Source organism: Equus przewalskii, chromosome 4 (assembly GCF_037783145.1).
Source record: "Equus przewalskii isolate Varuska chromosome 4, EquPr2, whole genome shotgun sequence".
NCBI lineage: Eukaryota > Metazoa > Chordata > Mammalia > Perissodactyla > Equidae > Equus > Equus przewalskii.
This window is the reverse complement of record NC_091834.1, coordinates 26,633,067-26,655,700: the sequence shown is the minus strand read 5'-3', so window position 1 is coordinate 26,655,700 and position 22,634 is coordinate 26,633,067. Positions and strand designations below refer to the sequence as shown.

At 34.1% G+C, this 22,634-nt stretch overlaps 1 protein-coding gene across 19 annotated transcripts in view; it reads left to right on the top strand.

Annotated features, from left to right (window-relative positions):
* CACNA2D1 (calcium voltage-gated channel auxiliary subunit alpha2delta 1) overlaps nt 1–22,634 on the top strand; it is a 515,258-nt gene that overhangs the window by 307,866 nt on the left and 184,758 nt on the right. For all 19 annotated transcript variants that reach the window (XM_070617290.1, XM_070617294.1, XM_070617291.1 and 16 more), the window contains exon 5: nt 8,806–8,847. In XM_070617290.1, the coding sequence (XP_070473391.1) occupies nt 8,806–8,847 (42 nt within the window). The remainder of the gene's footprint in view (nt 1–8,805; nt 8,848–22,634) is intronic.

Sequence of the window (22,634 nt, the reverse complement as noted above, 5' to 3'; positions counted from 1 at the left end):
ACACAAAACAAAGAAAATTACAGGCCAACATCATTGATAAACATTGATGCAAAAATCCTCAACAAAATACTAGCAAATTGAACACAACAATGCATTAAAAAGGTCATACACCATGATCAAGTGGGATTTATTCCAGGGATGCAGGTATCGTTCAACATTCGCAAATCGATCATCATGATACATCACCTTAACAAAATGAAGAATAAAAATCACACAATCATTTTAGTAGATGCAGAAAAAACATTTGGCAAGATACAGCATCCATTTATGATTAAAAAAACCCTCTGAATCAAATGAGTATAGGTCAACATAATAAAGGTAATATATGACAAACCTACAGCTAATATCTTTCTCAGTGGAGAAAAACTGAAAGCTATCCTTCTAAGAGCAGGAATCAGACAAGAATGCCCACTCTCACTGCTCTTATTTAACACAATATGGGAAGTCCTAACCAGAGCAATCAGGCGACAAAAAGAAATAAAAGGGATCCAAATTAGAAAGGAAGAAGTTAAACTGTCACTAGTTGGAGATGACATGATTTTATATGTAGAAAACTCTAAGAACACCACTAAAAAACTTTCAGAAATAAGAAATGAATATCGTGAAATTTCAGGATACAAAATCAACATACAAAAATCAGTTGCATTTCTATACACTAACAACTAAGTAGCAGAAAGAAAAATTAAGAATACAATCTCACTTACAATTGCAGGGAAAAAAATAAAATATCTAGGAATAAACTTAACCAAAGAGGTGAAAGATCTGTACACTGAAAACTATAAAACATTGTTGAATGAAATTGAAGAAGACACAAAGAAATGGGAAGATATTCTGTGCCCTTTGATTGCAAGAATTAACAGTTAAAATGTCCATACTTCCTAAAGCAGTCTACAGATTCGGTGGAATCCCTATGAAAGTTCTACCAACATTTTTCACAGAAATGGAACAAAAAATCCAAAAATTTATATGGATCAACAAAAGACCCTGAGTAGCCAAAGGAATCCTGAGAAAAATGAGCAAAGCAGGAGGTTTCACACTCCCTGATTTCAAAATATACTACAAAGCTCTAGTAATCAAAACAGCGTGGTACTGGCACAAAAACAGACACACAGATCATTGAACAGAACTGAGAGCCCAGAAATAAACCCACACATCTACAGAAAGCTAATTTTTGACAAGGGAGAAAGGAAAGTCTCTTCAACAAATGGTGTTGGGGAAACTGGACAGCTGCATGCAAAAGAATGACAGTAGACAATTACCTTACATCATACACAAAAATTAACTGAAATTGGATTAAATATTTGAATGTAATACCTGGAACCTTTAAACTTCTACACAAAAACATAGACAGTACACCCTTATATCTGTCTTAGCTGCATATTTTCAAGTACTATGTCTGACCGGGAAAGGGAAACAATAGAAAAAAATAACTAAATGGGACTGTATCAAACTAAAAAGCTTCTGCACAGCAAAGGAAACCATGAGCAAGAGGTAAAGACAACCTAACAATTGGGAGAAGATATTTTGAAAACATTTATTGGATAAGGCGTTAATATCCAAAATATACAAAAAACTCATACATCTTAAGAACAAGAAAACTAACAACCCAATAAAAACATGAGCAAATTTCTGAACAGACATTTCTTCCAAGAACTTATACAGATGACCAACAGACACATGAAAAAATGTTGTACATCATTAACTATCAGGGAAATCCAAATCAAAACTACAATGAGATGCTGCCTCAGTGCTGTCACAATGGCTATAAATAGAAAGACAGGAAACAATAAGTATTGGAGAGGATGTGGAGAGAAGGGAACCCTCATACACTGCTGGTGGGAGTGCAAACTGGTGCAGCCGCTATGGAAACCAGTATGGAGTATCCTCAGAAAATTAAGAATAGTTCTACCATATGATCCAGCTATTCTGCTCCTGGGTATCTATCCAAAGAACTTGAGAACACAATGCATAGTTACATACACCCCGATTATAAATTAAAATACTAATATATTTAAAATATTATAAACCAGTTACCCCACTAAAAAATAAATAATCAAAAATAATAACTGCCTAATAAAGCTATTCTTGGATTAAGAAAAAAAAAGAAGACGTGTGTTAGACTCAGTTTAACTTCTGCTAGTCTGAGCTTTTCAATATGCAAAAGTGCGATTGAGAATATGTTATTCACTGTTTTATTTTTCACAATCAGTTTCCCAAAAAAGCACATGTATTTAGGTTTCTTGCACAAGGTTTGGCATGTGTGCATAGCTTAATATATATGTATTCTTATGAATGAATGGTCAGAGTTCTGAGAAAGAATAGATTATATATATTTTTCTGTTAGGAAACATAGATTATGGAATATTTAGCAATAGTGTTTCACTTTTATCTTCTTTGATTTAAACAGTGATATATAATCAAAATTTATACAGTTACTCCATTTTCATCATGCAAATAATTCCTAAAGTCTAGTGAGGAACTAATGTAAAGAAGTTGGTAGAAATCATTTTTAAAATGGTTATTACTTGCTTATATACTACTCACAAACTATTAAGTTGTCACTAAGGGATTTTTAACCTTTAGTACATTAGAAAATTATTAGAAAGATATTAAAATGTTTTTTATTTATATATGAACTAAGACAATTTTGATCTCATGGCTTCTTTGGTTTTTTTAACCTGCTAAAATTTTAAAATTTTGACAAAAAAGATGTTTCATGCCAGAGCTCATCCGAATTTTCATTCCATAAATCTTTTTCGCAAATCACCTGCTTTTGATTAAAGAGAAGATGGACACACAGGAAAGAAAAGAGATGCTGAAGGAATGGGATATGTAAGGATGTAAGGCCAGCATCCAAGGCACAGATAGGAGAATTAGTTCAAGAATAGTTATAAGCAAGTGCTTTTGACTGTTAGTAACAGGAAATTAGAATGGAAAAAAACTTTGTATGGTATTTGTATTGGTACTACCAGTTATAAGAGTTAGAAACCACATTCTAACTACCTTAAGAAAAAGATAAGAAATTATTGGTTTTATAACTAAGAAGCCAACAGATGGAACTACCCTCAGGCACATCAGGATTCAGACTTTAAGCAGTTCAACTTTTGCGACCATAACTACTCCTCGAAAATGGAATATTTCTGGATAAGGAATAGGGAAATGAGATACTGTTATCGGATAGATTTAGACACCTGTTAATTTTTGTGATCAGAGAAGTGGAGCAGTGTGATTTGCCAGCCAAATAGAATCACATGATTGGAAGAAACAGTTTCCCAAAGACTGTAAAATTTCTCAATAGAAGAAAATTTATCAAATCAAATCCACATGTTTACTATAGTTTTTAAAATGTGAGAACTACTGACTTGCTCTACGTGAGTCCTGCTTGTATAATTTTCTCCATCAAGATTCTACAGTTTGAGTTTTGGGATGGACAAGCAACTTTTGGTCTAATACAATGTTGGAGTTTTTCTAGGCAGGAGTGAATAAGGATTGAAGTGTAAGGAGAGGTGGGGTTGGAAAGAGTGTGCTTAGAATCACAGAGAAGTTTGGAGCACAGCGACACATTTAATGAAGAGAATGCATATAGAAACATCACTTAATTACTTTGTGTTAGACTTTCTTATAAATTACCTCATTTAATTTATCAGATTAAAAATAACAACAGCAACTAGTAATTCCATTTCTTCTCCACTCTGTTATATGGAATCTTTGAAGAAAGGACTTTAAACGAATTAAATAGATTCAGAGCATACCAACTGATGAGAAAATGAAATTATAATTATTTGCTTTAATTCATATATAAGTACTAGATATAGCTAATAGATAAATTTTATGGATATGCCTGATTTTTCTTTTTCAGTATATAAAATAATAGTTGATAACATATGTGGGACACATGTTGCATGCCAGGCACTGTTGCTAAACACTTTACATACGTCAATTATCTTTATTTATTATCTTGTTACCTAATATGAATGTAGGTTTATCATATGCTTTTAGTACGGTAATCTGGTAACAGTGAGTTTCAGATGGACTTGTGTTATTTCTTTATTTTTATCTTCATAAATAACACGCTCATGCATTCCAAACTTCAAACACATAATGACATGAAGAATACTTTTTTTAAGGACTGCTGTCTTTAATTTACTCGTTTAGTTACTTTCAGCTATCTTTGGAAACATCTGCTCACATTCACCCACACCCCCCCCACCACACATGCATGCACACACAATTAGACACACACATAACCAAACACACACATCTTCCTAAGTTCTTTTATGCACACAATGTTATAGTGCTGCTAATTATTTCATCCCATGTACCATGCCTGACTTGGGCACAAGCAATAGCAGTGGTGTGTATGGTTGCCAGATCAAATTGTTACAAAGATATATTAGTCAGAAAATTTGAGTTATAAATGATGTGAGCTAAACAGTACGGATCTTGGTTAGCAAGAATCATTAACACAATTCGTTGATAACAGAGTATCCTTAATGTTCATCTTATTGACTTCATATTTGGAACTGAAGAGTGATAAAAATGACAGTAAGAATGGGATTTTTTTCAAAAAAGCAAATTTAGTAGACAATACAGTTGCCCAAAATTTGTCAGGCTGTGGGTCATGTGCAGAGTCAAGAAAAGAGAATTAGTAAATTGGGCAAGAAGTTAGTCTCTATTTGAATTTTGAATGTGTCCTATATTTCACATGTTGGCTATAAAATCCCAATTTTCAGTTCCAATATTTAAATCTTTTCCTTGGCAATATCTTATTTCCATGTGGAAGCTTTGTACTTAGCTTCAGATTTTTGACATAAACTATTCATCAGAGGCAGACTTTTGTAAGAAAATGACATGCAAGAGACTGTCGCTCACAACATATATATTTTTAAGATAGAATGGTCTATTTTGTCCAGATTTATATGTTGACTCCCAGTAGACACTGGGAAACTACAGTAATTTATCTCTCAACTTGCTAGGGGATGTTTTAAGCTTCAGTAAGCAGCAGTGTTATATTAGCACAGACCATTTGGGTAAATTTGTTTCAAGGAGATAATAAATAGCTAAACTACTTGGTTAAAAATCAGAAATGAAACAATTTGTTCTTGTCATCTGGTGGTGCTTAAATTGTGAAAAATCGCTCTCTAAAGGTTTAACTAATCTATGAATCTAGTTTGAGGCTGTTGCTGGGTTTATCCTATCATACTGCACGTAATGCACTGAAATCCACTTAAAGCCTCTGTTTGAGTGTGAAATGCCCACCAAGATGATGTTGTTTAATCATTTGCATTAAAACATTTAGGCAGAAGGATAATAGAGAAACAAGATGACTCAATTCTATAATGTGTGCCTATGATAATTAGTTTATATGCCATACTTTTAAAGTATTAAAATATTAAAGTATACCAGTTATACTGGTATAATTGTATACTTTCTGGAGGAGGGATTGAGGGAATTTTGAGTGATAGGATAGGTAATTTATTCAGAAAGAAACACACACACAAACACACACTTGCAAACATGCTTGAATTGATCAACAGAGGAGAAATGGAATCTGGAATCTGAAATCTTAACTCTCACCTATTTTGAAACCTGGCAAGTTTTGGTTTTATATAAGTGTTCATGCTCCCCAAGGATAATAAGAGATATTCTTCAGTTGTAGCAGATGAGAGGGACGAGACTCAGCTGCCTTAACTTCTCGCCCTATGTGAATTGGTGAGAACTTGTTTCTTATGAAGGTCAGGGTGTAGATAGTTTTCATCTTTGTTTCTCCAACACTTAGCACAGAGTGAAATCACCAAAGTATTGTTGAATGAGTGGGTTCTGGCTCCCTCTGTTCGTTGTGAGATCCGAAAATCTCCCTGTACAAAGTCTAAGTAGGATGCAGGCAGGGGACAGGGTAAAGGGAGAAGGAATTCAGACGATATTTTTGTGTCTTCTCCTTTAATTCCACCCCCTCAGGCCATTTAACTGTTTTTATATAATTTCCTTTCCCAGTTTTCTTTTAGCACAGAGTTAATTTTAAGCACACTTCATCCCTATGAAAACATCAGAAGTTGGGCTGATTCAGTGTGAGTTGTCCTTTATTCCTGAAAATTGTCCTTTGTCCCAATCCTGTTAAGATTGGTCCTGGATATATATTTGGTGGCTAGTATTGTTGTTCTATAAAAAGTCACACTTTAGGGTGCCAGCCTGGTGGCATTGTCATTAAATTCACGTGCTCCACTTTGGCAGCCCAGGGTTCCCGGGTTAGGATCCCTGGTGCGGACGCCTGCACTGCTCGTCAAGCCATGCTTTGGTGGCGTCCCACATACAAAATAGAGGAAGATTGCCACAGATGTTAGCTCAGGGCCAATATTCCTCACACACACACACAAAAGTCACACTTTTGTTTTTCTTTGCATTTATATTTTGACCATGTAAGAAATAAACATTGTATAAAGAAAGAGCTTTTTAAAAGTAGAAATATAAAGTATCTAATTACAAGGATTATGGACGTGGGACATACAGTATTAGTTTGTGATTAATGTATTTTTTTTTCAGTTTGCTTTAAAAGAAAGCAGTTTTGGAATTCTGTGTCTTCCAAAGTCCAGAAAGCCTTGTGCAAATGTGTAAAATTTAAATAAACTTTGCAATACATATTTTCGATAAGTTTTAGAAGCAATGTAAAATATGTAAAGGAGGGGTAATAAAGTTTTATAGAAAATATAGTACAGTAAAAAAATGAAAAACTTTTAGAAATTTTCAAATAAACAGATTTTCTTCAATTTTATTTTAATTTCAAGCCCAGTTTAGCTTAATAGAATCAAAATACTTAGTTTGAGTTAAGACTAGCATTTCTTTATCATACTTTATCCTCTTTTGAAACTATATGTGACACTCTAAACATAGGTCTAATCAGCAAATTCTCTTTGTTATACGTGACCGTGTGTCACACATAAAGAAAAAAGTTGAGTAATCAATTTAGTCCATTAGCTCTAGTGCCATGGACCAAGTGTAATCCTAGATATATAAATTATTTTATATTATTGGTCTGTATCCATCATTTTATCTAAAGGATAGGAATTGATATGTTTGAAGATAAATTTATTCTGTGTTTTAACTTTTGATAGAATCCACATTCTAAATTGAAAATTGTCTGTTATGTAAATTACAGAGTTGCAGCAGGGATCAATAAACTAGTAGTTAGATTTGGATCTAAAGTGGATTCAGGAGATTCTCTTGCTTTGTGTATGTGATGAGTTCTTATTTTTGTATTTTAACTTTGTTACAAAACTAGTGCTATAAGAAATGTTCCAGTAATTAGAATTTATGCATGTTAAAATTTGTTAGCCACTTAATAATTCTTCACTAAATGGTATTTTTTAAAGTTCTGTTGATTCTAAATGAAATGAATTCAAACTCATAGGTTTTATTCAGTATTGTGAATCATGTATTCTGTTATTTATCTATATAGTTTTCTAAAGTCATATGACCATAGAATATCTTAAAGAAATAATGATTTTGGGGGGAACATACTTTAAGAAATGCTAATATATTGAATTCTTTTCCCAAGTAATTTTGAAAACATTTTTTGTATTGTGTTTTATTTTAATAAAATTTTAGAGTATCCATGCTTTAGATGTTAAAGAGGCACAGAAAAATGGGTTTTTACATGGTGCTCCAGTTAATAATGAAGACATATGGAAGACGAGTTATATCTTCAGTCAGTTCTGGGGAAAAGAAAGGAAAAGAAAATCAGTATAAGTGGATTATTTTAACATTGTAGAGAACTAGTCTCAAAGACATGAAGAATAGGAATTTTAATTTCCCTGGCAATCATTTTATTCATTTTTTCCATTTTCCCTCTGTAACACAATTTATGCCCATAATTTATATTTATGGCATATTTCAGCAACGTTGATGGCTAGCAGAAATATCCAGATACATTTATTCTTGAGAAGCCAATGCTCATTAATCACTTTGGTACAATATGAGCATATTAATGTGTTAGATAATCTGATATTTTTTCCTATCTAAATTCATGGTTACTCTTGATCCCTCGTCTGAATCTCATGAAGAGATTTCTGCCGATATTGTACAGATACACCTTTCTTCAAGAATAATTTCAGGGGCCGTCCCGCTGGCACAACAGTTGAGTTCACATGTTCTGCTTCGGTAGCCCAGGGTTCGCCGGTTCAGATCCCAGGTGCAGACATGACACCACTTGGCAAGCCGTGCTGTGGTAGGTGTCCCACATATAAAGTAGAGGAAGATGGGCATGGACATTAGCTCAGGGCCAGTCTTCCTCAGCAAAAAGCAGAGGATTGGCAGCAGATGTTAGCTCGGGGCTAATCTTCCTCAAAGAAAACAAAAACAAAGAAACAAACAAAAAGAATAATTTCAACACTTGATATATATTTTTTTAAAGTCATGGTTTCAGCAAAATATTAACAAGCCACTTACTTTACATTTTTCTTGAATTGTCCTGTTTATCATGTTATGATTTAGGTGTATGTATATTGTGTGTGTGTGTGTACGTATATAACTTTTTTGCATTAGGAATTCTTTATTTTTTCTTGACAAACAGTTCTCAGACCTATACTGAGACCTTTTTTCTCAATGCAATATGTATTTTTCAATATCACTGATAAAGTGTTTTAATATGTTCTTAGAAAATTTTTATTGGTCTTTGTGGAATATGTCATGAAAGGAATATTATAAGGGGTTTATTATTTAAAATATGCACAAAATGTATTCAGTGTTTGATCCAGTATATTTTTATGTTTTACTCAAATCAGTAAAGCACTGTTCTTTTCTTTGTTATAGAGCAATGAAGTTGTCTACTACAATGCAAAGGACGATCTTGATGTGAGTATTTAAAGTTTTATATTAAATTCCAAGATAAATTTAATTATTCTAGAATGATTGGCTTTACAAAACAAGCTGGCCTAGAAGGTTTAGTTTTTCCAAAAGTGTTCTATAGCATAAGCAGAATACTAGTTAGACCCAACAAGGTAATGATGAATTTTGGTGGTTATGTGATCTTTAACAACTTACTATTGGCATCTTCCTAAGTAGAAATGCCCCGTGTTTCTCTGAATCTGAACTCCCACTGCCCCCTGTCCAGATCTCAGTCCACTACACTGACTTAAATACTCTGTTCTCCATTAGCAATGTTAAAGACAGAAATCGGATTTGACCCATCTCTGTAACCTGGCTTCTGTCACCAGGGTTACTAGGCAAGTCTACTCTGGCCTGAACTGCACATACCAGGAAGAACCACTTATTTCAGCTACAATGTAAATGATACCCTGGAAGCTGTGCAACAACTGGCCCTGCCTACCCAATCTTTGAAGCATAGAAATGCTCAATATGCCTTTTTGAATGAATGACTCTAATGTACATATGCAAATAATTTTAGAACATGGATTATTTTAGCTTGAATAAGTTAATTCTAATATTGCCAAATTGGGACAGATATTGGGGAGGCATTCGAATTACTTAGTTATGGTGGAAACATTTATAAAATTATAAAATATAATTTTACACTCAAGTTCTCTTAAATTCTCATATATTTGACTTTTTTCATCAGAAAACAATGTCTACATATACTTATTTGTTTATTTAAAAATATTTGTTGGGGCCGGCCTGGTGGCACAGCCATTATGTTTGCACATTATGCTTCGGTGGCCCAGGGTTCGCTGGTTCAGATGCCGGGTGTGGACATGGCACCACTTGACAAGACATGCTGTGGCAGGCGTCCCGCATATAAAGTAGAGGAAGATGGGCACGGATGTTAGCTCAGGGCCAGTCTTCCTCAGCAAAAAGCAGAGGATTGGCAGCAGATGTTAGCTCAGGGCTAATTTTCCTCAAAAAAAAAAAATTTGTTGAGGGCCTCCTATGTTTTCAAGATTCTTCTGAGAGCTAGGGATATATCAGTGAAAAAAATCAAACAAATATTATTTGTCATTCACAGTGTTTTTGGGTTTTTTTTTTTTTAGTGAGGAAGATTAGCCCTGAACTAACATCCATGCCAATCTTCCTCCATTTTGTGTATGGGATGCCTCCACAGCATGGCTGATGAGTAGAGTAGGTCCACACCCAAGATCTGAACCTGTGAACCAGGGCTACCGAAGCAGGGTATGCAGAACCTCAACCACTCAGCCGTGGGGCTGGCCCCACACTTTTTTATCTGAATCAAAAATATAGTCCTATATTATGATATAGAATTTTATTCCAGCTATTTAACAGGAAAGTGAAAAAATATATAAAAATAAGTGTAGCTTGTCTTCAGAAAAAACAAAACAATAAATATAGTTTGCTTGAAGTGCCATACCTTCCCAAATTACGCTACCATCACTACTGCTTGTGAATACTTTAGTGCATTGAGCACTACTTTGCCTGCACACTACTAACCACTTTGCTCAAATTATTTTAATTCCTACAATAACACTATGAAGGAAATAGATTTTATTTTCTCCATTTTATAGTTGAAGAACTTAAGATTGTTTTAAAAAGTGTTTTCTTCTTTCTAGACATAAGTGTTTCACTAGTGCTAACTATCCTCTTATGGTAAATATGTGTGTTATTCTAATGATGTAGGAGGCTTATTAAGGACAAACCGACAGCTAACACAAAATGTTTAAATAGGTTATTGTTTGGTATCCGAATGAATATCATTTTTGTGTTGTTTAGTTTCACCTTTAATATTAGTATTTGATATTTAAAAATTATATGATCATTTAAAAATATATACAGAGTCTTCATCAACCTTCCTGTTGCAACTTTTATTAAACATTTAGTTTGTAAAACTATGAAAAAGATTTTATAATAAATAATGTGAATTATTCTAGAATGATTGGTTTTACAAACAAGCTGACCTAGCAGGTCTAATGTTGCCTAAATATGATGATACATATTTTTTCTTAAAACTGTTTAGTTACACTTTTAATGTTAAGTAAAACAGTTCTATTTACTTAAGTCAAGCTTGCTTGTTAATTAGAAAGTTATTTTTTATTTTGCATAGAACTAGCCAGTTTGTTTTTATTTTAGCAATCATATGCACAAATGTAGATATGACTTTTTAGTAAGTACCATTCTACTTTCAGCCCCTATGCTGCAAACTTAGCATATGTGTTCATTATAAGTGGAAAAGTGCACACAGGTTATATACTTGTAACACTTGAGTGTCAATGTTTACATTTACATAAGTTGCCAACAGAGATATTTATTCATATATTCAAAAAAAAACTGTGTAAGAGAGAAAAGTATTAATATAAGTGAACCTATTGAACTTTCCTTGTTTTTTGCTTTCTCCCATCCAAAAAATCCTGTAATATTACTATGGGTTATAAATATGCCTATAAAAAAGATCCGTTCTCTTTTTTAGGCCATGAGATGAACTCTTAGCAAATCAAATCAAAATCCTATAAAAGGCAAAATATCAGCTTCTAAATTTAAAATTTAAAAAAGATGCTCAGCGTTTGGAGAAATTATTTCTATTTCCTTATATATAAATAATAACAGTGCCAGAATAATTTGCAAAGAATATTGCATAGTAGAAAGAGTGCTAAAATAGGAATCAGAGACTTTGATTCATATCCTAGTCCAGCCCTAAGATTATAATCAACCATATGGCATTAAAAGCTATTAAAGTTAAAACTGTTTTTCTCTCATTTAAGACATGCTACAGTTGACTAGGTGATACATATATTTCATTCCAGTTCTGAATATTCTTGGAATCCTGCAAACACAGTCAAGTTTGCTGGAATTGGATGATTTCATGTAAAATTTCTGAGAATTTGTAAAGAATTGTAAGATAATTCATTTTATACTTCACTACAACTTTTTATTGGGGAAATTCAAAGTACTTTACTTATGATAATACTATTGCTTTTGGAAACCCTTAGACATTGAAGAAAAATGAACCAGATTTAATGATTAGTATATTGGTTTGGTTGTCATAGAGAGACCTTAGTGGCTAAAGCAGGACTAAAGTTTATTTCTCTCTCATGTAACATCCCAGGTATAGGCCTAATGTGGCCTCTCTACCATTCAGGCCCCAGGGTGCTTCTCATGTCTTCTGCTCTGCTCAATGTAGCTTTTCCACGTTGTGATCCAAGACTGATGGTCCAATATGCACAATGATTTTGCATTCTAGGAAATAGGAACGAGGCAAGTGACAATGGAGGACATGTCCTTTGCCATTAAGGGCATGTTCTGGAGCTTGCACACCTCACTTCTATCTGTACCCATTGTCCAAAATTTAGTGCCTAGCCTTGCCTAGTTGGAAGAGGATGTGGAATATAATTCTCCCCATCCACCCGCAATAAACATGCACCCAAATAAAGTATAGGGTCCTATTACGAAAGAGAGAATGGGGAGAATACTAACTGGGAGATAATTAGCAGTTTCTGCACATATCTTCAGTTTGTTCTTCTTGATATATTAAAGTTAATTCCAAAACTCTACTTACGTATCTGAGTGACTTCTATCATTTAAATGGAGTCAAATTCTTTAACTTGCAACTGAGGAAAAAATTCTCTTTTACAGTAAAATGATTATAAAATTATGTGCTATAGTGAGTAATTTTTAGTCTATCCTTAATGCATGTATTTTGATCACTATGATCAACATTTTCTGCAAAGGAAATAGTTACTATCTTACAAGGAGAGAAAGTTAAGGAATATAAGTAAATGTTGCACTTTGATAGTCTACATTAAGATTTTCGGCGATTACAGCTTTTTTTGAAGATGCTTGGTTGTCTGATGAAGTTGGACTTCTATGGATGGTGAAATTAACTCACCTTCACCAAAAGTTTTGCAATAACATATATATATAGGTGAATTTAATTGACTGCTATACTCACAACTTTATACGTGTCATGCTTGATATTTATATATCAAATGTTCACAAATCATAATGCCATCTCATTGTTTTGATTTGAATTGGCTTGTCATCACTATTCTTTGTTGTGACTATGTATCCCTTTAGGTTTGTATTTTTATTGCTCAAATTCCACAAAGCCGTATACGTTATTAAAAATTGATGATTGGTAGGGGCTGGCCCCGTGGCCTAGTGGTTAAGTTTGGCAAGCTCCACTTTGGTGGCTGGGGTTCAGTTCCCAGGCACAGACCTACAACACTCATTGGTGACCATGCTGTGGCAGCAACCCACATATAAAAAATAGAGGAAGATTGGCAACAACAGGGCTAATCTTCCTCAGCAAAAGAAAAGAAAAAAAAAGGTGGTTGAAGATTATATAATGTGAGTTTTTCATCTCATATATCAACATCTAATACATAATGAACAAAGGAACTAATTAGAATACTAGATATTGAAACAATATTATCAATTAATAAATTTGTCCTCATATGTTTGAATGGTGATATAAATAACTGAGAGCTAAATATTCTATTTTAAATGTTATGCCTCCTGAAGGAGACTAAAAGATTGTAAATTCTGAACCTATGGTTAGCATTTTTAACTTTTTCTCCAGTTCTGCATTAGCAGGAGAGGATTTGCTTTCCCATCTTTGCCTGGTGGAATAGTGCTCATTTTCTCTATTTCCCAGCTCTCTTACAACAATCATTTCCTTCTATTTTCCATGACAATTATCTGACTTTAGATGTTATTCTCAAATATTTATTTAAGAGCTATTGAAATGGTCTCATATTTGATGCTTAAAATTTTCTGTACATTGTTAATATATAAATATTCCTAAACATTATATTCATAATTTTTTTCATTGGTAAGATCTTCATATCAGTTATTAGTGCCTTTATTTGGTATTTAAGACCCTGAAGAAACTTTACTGCTTCTTTCCTAAGCCGATATGAGTTTTCTAATGAAATGGCAGTTTCTTCTCCTTGGAGCACAACCTGTCTGCGTAGATTATTTCCTTGGGTCCTTCCCTAGAGTCAAATAAGTTTCTGGAGGGCAACTCTGGCATACTCACAGCAGCTGACATAGCTCTTACAGGAACTAGCACGTTGTAATCAGTCAATAAGGTTTTTTTCCGGTAAGTCAATATATCTAAGTTAAAATGGAAGCTTCATTTTACGCAAATGTGAAATGACTGAAGAAAACCGGAGTCATATATCCTCCATTTCTGTCCCCTATACTTTGTCTCATTTTTAAAGAGGCTCTATCACTACCACCCCAGTTTCAGCCTAGGCCTATCTGAGTCTCTGTAATTTGGAGGACTGGAATTGAAATACACACCCTGAAGAAAACATTTGCTCTTAGAAAATACCTACTGTTGACCAGAAACCATACCAAATGCTGTATATCATTCTCTGCCCTCAAGTTACAAATATGACAGCAGCAAAGAAAACGTTGCTTGGGAAAAAATCTGTACCATCTGGACTGTTTCCCAATCCTGAGACTGTATAATCCTAAACCTGAAGAAACACTAGGTAGGCCTTTCTTTGTTTAAAACCAATAAAATGGAAACTAGTCAATGGAGAAATCCATGAAAAATTCAGGAACAGTACAGTAGAAATACTTAAATATTAAGACTCAGGAAAATTTTCCTTTGAGATAGTGTCACTTCAGGTACTTCAGAACGAAGAAAAACAACATTAAATGTATGCTTAGTGTCTCCAGAGAAAAAAAACCAGTGTCCTATGACAAACTGACTGAAATAAAATCATCTAAACCAAAACTGCTAAAACAAAATTTCCATTGGAAGAGCTAACAAATTTGACAATGCAAATTATTCATCAGTGATGCACAGAGGAAACAGAAAATACTCCCAGAATGTGAAAAATGTAAAAATAATAATAATAAAAAAGAATATTATGGGAGAAAAGATAACAAATACAGAGGACAGAATGCAGAGATGTGTTTCCAACGATCAAATCAAAATATGTGGATTAGAGTTAATAATCAAACGTTGAGTGGAGGAAAGCATTCAGATCTGCAAAGAAATCTGTATATACTTGTAGATTTGAAAGACCTACAGTGTTTCTTTCAGGCAAAAAAAAAATTTTTTTTTTGAGGAAGATTAGCCCCAAGCTAACATCTGCTGCCAATCCTCCTCTTTTTGCTGAGGAACACTGGCCCTGAGCTGAAGTCCGTGCCCATGTTGCTCTACTTTATATGTGGGATGCCTGCCACAGCATGGCTTACCAAGTGGTGCCATGTCAGCCCCCGGGATCTGAACTGGCGAACCCCAGGCCACCAAGGCAGAATGTGCGAACTTAACCACTGCGCCACGGGGTCAGCCCCTCAGGCAAATATTTTTAAAAGGCAAGAACATTTATACCAAAAGCTCACTCAAGGATATCCAAGAGGAGATTTTTACTAGGCAGCTGAATATTTAGTTTGGCCTAGAGTAGTTTGATGTTTAGCTTTTGAGTGGACTTTGAAAACAGGTGGCTGAAATTTCTTCAGCAAGTGTGAAGCTGCATATGTAGCAAGGCCAGATTCAACTACAGATATATTTTGGTGTCCTGACACAAAGTGAGTTTGAATGCTTTTTGATGTGGTGTGTTCTCCAGTTTTCTTTACTTCTACTACTCCTTGTTGGCTCACTCTCAGCCCACTTCATACATCTATACAACATAATAAAATAAAATAAAAGTGCCTTAAGATAGTACAGGATAGAATCCTCAGCACACCAACGTTTAACTGCGAGCAGCTGGAAATGAAGAAGGAGTAGCTTTCATAATAGAAGTAACTCATCCGAAGGAGGCCGTAGTTTAGGATTAAGTTTGGAATCTCCTGATTCCTATTATTCTTCCATGTTTATTATGCTGGTCTATCACCAAGTTAAGATTTGAATATAAAGAATGATATATTCAAGTGTAATCTATTGATTTTGTTCATTACAATGGTGATATATGGCCTCACCTAAAGGTAAAACGAGCATCCAAAAGTGGTCAATTATTCCTTAGGGTGTAAACTTTCTATTGGCCGCGTCTGAATTAGTCAGTTTGTGGGCAGCTATCAAGTTGTAACCTTTTCAAGGGCTTTGATATATGAAAGTTCCTCAGGGGCATTTGATAATATCTGTGCTACTCAGATCAGTGCTATTTATATTCACTTTGTGCATATGGAAATAAATAGTGACAGCCAGATTTACCACAGCAGTGGCTGAAATAGGGATAGAATTAATGTCACTTAGGATTGTGTAATATGATTAAAAAATTATAACTATAGTCGTTTAAACAGATTTCTCTTTGAAACTTAAAAATGCATGTATAATTGGGCTAAATTATTTGGCGAGCCACAGTTCTCATGGAAGGATATGAGGAATAGAGCCTTATTAGAAATTTAAGACGATCATTCCTGTGTCCAGTGTGCTTGTTAATGTTAACATTCTCTCCTCTAATTACCTGATGATTATATCTTACACCTTTTCCAATCAAATGATAAGTATTCTTTAAAACACAATTCACAGGGCTGGCCTGTGGCTCAGTGGTCAAAGTTTCACGTGCTCCACTTCCACTGTCTGGGTTCGCAGGTTCAGATCCAAGGCATAGACCTACTCCACTCACCAGCCATGCCTTGGAGGCATCCCACATACAAAAAGTAGAGGAAGATTGGCAGATGTTAGCTCAGGGTGAATCTTCCTCACCAAAAAAAAAAAAAAAAAAAAAAAAATTCAGATACTGCCTCCTCTTGAAGCCTTTCTTGGTTTTCCTAGATAGCAAATAGTATTTTCTTCCTCTAGGTGGTCTAAACAACTTGTTACACACTTCTTGCTTTAATATTATAATACGTTACACAATAATATTTGTATACAGGGATAATTTTCTCTATTAAATTTTTAGCAATTTGAGGTAAGGATCTTATTCAGTTTCCTGCTTTAATAGTTTAGAGTAATTGTTGAGATAATGCTTGTAAGGGTAGATGTCTGTTTCAGCACTCATGGTACTTACATAGCTTTTGTGAAGATACGTTCATTTTTTAGAAGTGATGCTCTATTTGCAAACTAAACAGGAAGCCCTTTGCAAGCATGGTGGAAATGAAAATATTTTGTTTCAAAGTTGGGTGGAACAAAGTTACAAGAGGAATGGCAGAGCTGGCTGTGACTGTGGATATATTTGAATTAATTCTTAATATGAACGTTTTCCGTTTGTTCATGTGACAGGGCAGGCTACAGAAAATGGGAGTGGCAGTGGACGTTTTTTCCTTATCTTCTCTCATCTTCCCCTTCCTCTCATTGGCCCCAGGGACAGTCATGAGAACTGAGAGTAAAGTCAAACAGACAGTATAATTTCCCCTGTTTCCAAAACTGATGCACGTTTGGGATAACTAGCAGAGTTAGAATATTTGTTTGCAATTACTACAAGTGATATAAGGATCAGGATTTTTCATTTCAAGTCTGGACCAATCTGATAAGCTAAGTTATTATGAATCTCTGTGAAACATGAAATCAGGCTTGTTATAATTACTCCATCAAACTAAAGTTCTGTCTGATTCTACATACCATTAGAATAAATAATAGTTATTGAACTTCATTTCTGAAGAGGTTATGCCATTAAAATGAGCATAATGTTTCAATGTCAGATTTTTTTTAACTTTTTATCAAAAAAATATTCTAAATATACAGAAGAGAGAATAGTATAGTGACTCTCCCTAATTGCTTCATCTATTATTTGCTTAAATATTTTAAGATAAATTAGAGATAGGACATTTCACTCCAAAATACTTCTATACACAACTCTGGGGGTTTTTGCCCTAAATAGTAAGGCATATATGAATAATCACTGTATGTGTTGTTATACACAGGAGGTAGCAGAGTGTGATAGTTAAGAGATTGTACTCTGGAGTGCCATTGCCTGGATTTGAATCCCAGCTCTGCCATTTTCTGGGTGGGTGATATCGGCAAAGTCATAATCTCTCTGTGTTTCACTCTTTTGTTCTGTAAAATAAAGGTAATAGTAATACCTACCTCATACAGTTACTGTGAAAATTAAGTTAGTTAACACATAAATCACTTAGAACATTTCCTGTCTCATATTTGGCAATCCAGATATGTTAATAAGTATAATTTTTAAAACAAACCAGCGAACCCTGGGCTGCCAAGAAGTGGAGCATGTGAACTTTACCGCTGCGCCACTGGGCCGGCCCAAAAATAATTATTAATACTATTACAAATTTGATTGATTTGAAGTGATTTTAGCTAAAAATGGAGCATGTTTGTATGTGTTAACAATAATAAAAGGGTAGTATATTGAGTTATTTTTCATTTTATTGTTATGTATATAATCCTTGCATGTGTGTAAAAAACTTAACATATTGCACAGCAAAATAAAAATCAGAGTACAATCTTCAAAAAATGTTTAGAAAAAAATGTGAACACAAGGCAGAAATTTGTCTTGATATCATTGTAGGTTTTATATATCCAGGTTTGAAAGGAAAATTAAATGACGATATAAAAAAAAGCTGTAATGCAAGAATTATTTATGAAATTCCGCATTCAAGATCTTAGTTTTGAAATGTATTTAAGTTCTCAGTTTAGGTTTTTAGAGACATCTGTCCCAATAAGTCCTTAAATTCCATGAAGATTCGTGAAGCAGACTCCCCAAGAAGGCTTGAGTTGTGCCAGCAAACTGCACAATATTCTTAACTCCCAAAGCAAGCAAAAAGAAAGCAGATCAGTAAAAGCCCTTATTAACCTAGTTCCAAGATCTATGTTTCTGACTAAAATCCAAGTGAAGTAAGTTCAACCCAGAATTCCCATGTCAATAAATTGAATTGATTTATTTGCTACATTTCATTTTATTGATCGTGTTAAAAATTTCATCTGTCTGGGACATTTGGCTAGTCTGCTGAATTCTGTTGCATTTTTATGTTGCTATTTATTTTCTTAGCAGAGTCTCGTCTACACTAAAAATAATTCGAACATACAGTCCTATCTAAATGTCTTTTTAAAAGCTCAATCTTTTATGATCTTATTTTATTTTATAGAAATAAATAAATCTGGTTCTAGAATGAGCTAATAGGGATATGTATCAAACAGCAATGAAATCTATTCTAATTAATAAAGTAAGAGTCAAAGTCTAGGTTTCTTTTCTCACTTTTTTAAAACTATGTTATAGTGTGCAGCCTTTATTTCAGGCTGTGCTAATGACTGATGTTGAATCCTCAAATAGGTGATGGCATAGAGATAGAATATTAATTGCTTCTGTATAATAACTGGTTCAGTCAGGGTTCCTTGTTTGTATTTTGGATGCTATATGTTTAAATAGATTATAATAATACTTAACATATATATACTTATTCTGTACTAGGCAGTAATTTATATGCAGTGTATCATTTTAAGTTCACATTAATCCTCTGTGGAACATACTATTATCTTAATTAGTTTTGGATAAGACAGTATAGTGAGCTTAAGTGATTTGTCTGGTGTCCGCACACGTGGTATTTGAGAGTGCAGGGGCTTGAATGCAGTGCACTTGGTGTGATCCACAGTAGTAGCAGTGTGTCACTGAGCTGTGCTGCCCTGGCCTATGCCATGGGCACATGTTGGGGACAGAAGAGAGCCCTGGATGGAGCTGTTAGAAATCAAGAGTTAAGGTGAAAATTTTTGGGGATGATTTTGATTTAAAATTTTAATTTATTATACCTATCCATTATTCTGTCCATATTTAATTTTGATGTATTTGGCTTGTATTTTATCCAACCAGCTTCATCACTGGCAGTTGTTAGTTTGCAGTGATTTGCAGTAGGTAAACTAAAATCTCTATGATTAAAAAGGTTGTTAGACTTCGAATCATAAATCTCCACTGTTCTGTCCAATATTCCTAGTGATATTTGCCATGGATACCTTAAAATTAATGCATGCATCCCTGTGTGAAATATAGCCACATTAGTATTCATTGGGAAAAAAACCATAAAACTCATAAAAAGGTAGATTAGATTAGATTCCATTTTTTTTCTGGGAATCTGCCTTATGTTTTGGGCAATTTCTTTTGAAATTTTTTGAGTCTATCTTGATTTTTTTTTAATGCTTTGGGCACATTAAGTTTGGAAAATTTGGCAGCATTATATGGATATTGTAAGCTTATCCTATGTACAACATGGGTAAATAAAGATGGGGCTGGATTGTTTGAATGATGTCTTCAGCCTTTGTTTGCTTGCACGTGCATATCAGTTACAAATATGCACTGCCCAATATAAGGATATTTACTTATAAATTCTGTATATATGCTATTGAACTAATTTGTTGAGAAACCTCAAAAGAGACTTCTAAATCTTTAAGATAAGCGAAATTTTACAAAGTATTGATTTAGATGACATATGACATTAAAAATCACCAGAAGAAAAACTGTAAAGGTCTTTTGAGTGCTTAGTTATTTTGAATGCTTAATTATTGAATGCTTAGCCTTTGTTAATTATGATGACTTCATATTACCATTGGCAATGTCTCAACATGCCATTTGAACACAGGGCATTATTATCACTAGTAAATATAAATCGTATTTATAATAGTCTTTTTGATAATTTTACCTTTTTTCACCAACTTGCCTAATTGAATTAATTGAATCACTGTTTTTTTCTTGTGATGAGCATGAGGAAGAGCTCATGCTGGGAACAGAAGCACCATCTCTGTCATTTCCTTTTTTTCAATGCCACTTCCATTGCTAGAATTTCATCTCTAATCATTATTAATTTGCATAAATCTTTTAAAGTTACTAGACTATATGAAATAGATTAAACCAGAGAAGAAAATATGTAAACTTACATTTAAAGTGTAGAATAGTACATTGAAAGTGACTTACAAGTGAGAAGGCAGCTCTCAACCTGTCAATGTGTGATGTTTCCACTTTCTCCTTGTGGTACCTGGAGTGTAACAGGTGACTTGAAACCAGCTCACACACAGTTGGTAAGGCGTGGGGAGGTGGGGAGGGCAGCTAATGTTGAACCACATAGTAAATAGTAGTAAACTTTGATTTTTTTCCCTACTTCATGTGCTAGAAATAGGTATAAGTTCTAATGTTTTCTTCCAGCCCTCTAATGAATTCTTTTGGAGACCACTGAAACACGTGTATTTATTTTTATTTAAGTTCTTATGAAAAAGATGGCCTTAATTATCACTTGAGGGAAGTAAGTTGAAAGACTAAAACCTATGAAATTCAGGAGAAAAGCCTAACTAATGTTTTACTTCATGTTCACCTGCAAATTGTCTGTCTGTTTGATTGATGTCTATAGCTCTACACTACAAAGGTATTGCCCTAAATTAAGACAGAAATTCTCAGAGACCAGGGGTTTGGATACCAAAAAACTCCTTTGATAAATGCTTCTTTATACCAACATTCCACCATTTACATGTTCTTGCAGTTACTTAGCATTAAAAAAAAGTCTTGTAAAAAATTTGCATTTAGTTAAAATTCATAGATTTCAGAATTAGTATTTTCAGAGCTAGAAGGAAACTTCCAGATCTTGTTTCCCTCTCTTTCTTTAAAAAAAAAACCTGAGGCGACACAGCAAAGATTCATAGAGTTGGAATGAGAATGAGAACTGAGATTCCTGACTGAGGCGCTATCTGTCCATTTACCGAATTTCTTCCAATGTTTGTTCTTGCTTCATACTGTAATAGAAAAAGCATAAATTTGGGGACCAGCGAACGTGGATTCAAGTTTACTTATTCATTCAACAAATATTATAAAAATGGCAACCAAATACGGTTCTGAGTGATATGCTAGGTGCTGCGATACAACTGAACAATGTCAACGCAGTCTCTTGCCCTCATGGAGATTATATTTTAGTGTAGTGAGACAGCAAACATGGGACAAATACAAAGTTAGATAACTACAATTAGTTTATTGCTCTGAAGGTAATAAATGGGGTAATATTTTCAAGATTCTATGGGGGATAATTTAGGTGGGGCAATCTCCAAGAGAGGATTTTTCAACTGAGACTTGAAGAACAATTAATGCTAGGAAAGGAGACCAGGAAAAAGCATACCAGGCAAAGGGAATGGCAAGCCACAAGGACATCTAAGCCAAGAAGAGCATGATGTGTGCAAGGAGCAGAAAACAGGCCAGTGTGGTAGGAACACAATGAGCAAGGATAAGCAGAGCGAGAGATCTGGATGAGTAATCAGGCAAGAAATAGTCACTCGGAGTCTTGCAGTCCTTAGAGAGGTTTTTATTTCATTGTAAATAAAGTGAGATGTTGGAGTCCTGGAGTCCGGGCTCTTTGACTATACCTTAGTTTTATGGCATTAGCCTGTCTCCGCTTCAGATATCAAGGGAAAATAATTGGTCATTCTACTTTGCAAAAATATTTTTTTAACTTCTTTTGGCCTGACAATATTTCGAAAAGTTTATTTGCCTATCTTAATATTCATGATATGAAAATTTGTTTTCAATTTTTTAGAAATAAAATGGCCTCATTTAAATATTTTCCCTTTATGATTGAATGTATAATACTATACGGTTTCCATGGGAGAGGACTATATTGAACTTTCAGGCTATCTGAGGTCACATAGTGCTTTTCAAATGCAAGACACTATTTCACAATCTCTTAGTACAGAGAAATAGCCTATTTACCTCTTCCCGAAATTTAGGTTACATATTTGTGTATAAAATAGATATGTATATGTTTTTATAGTATTATGTCCCTTTCTAATACTGGTGATTTGAAAATTTCACACTACATGTGGAATTTAAATCAGCTGCCAACTCTTCTGGTCATCA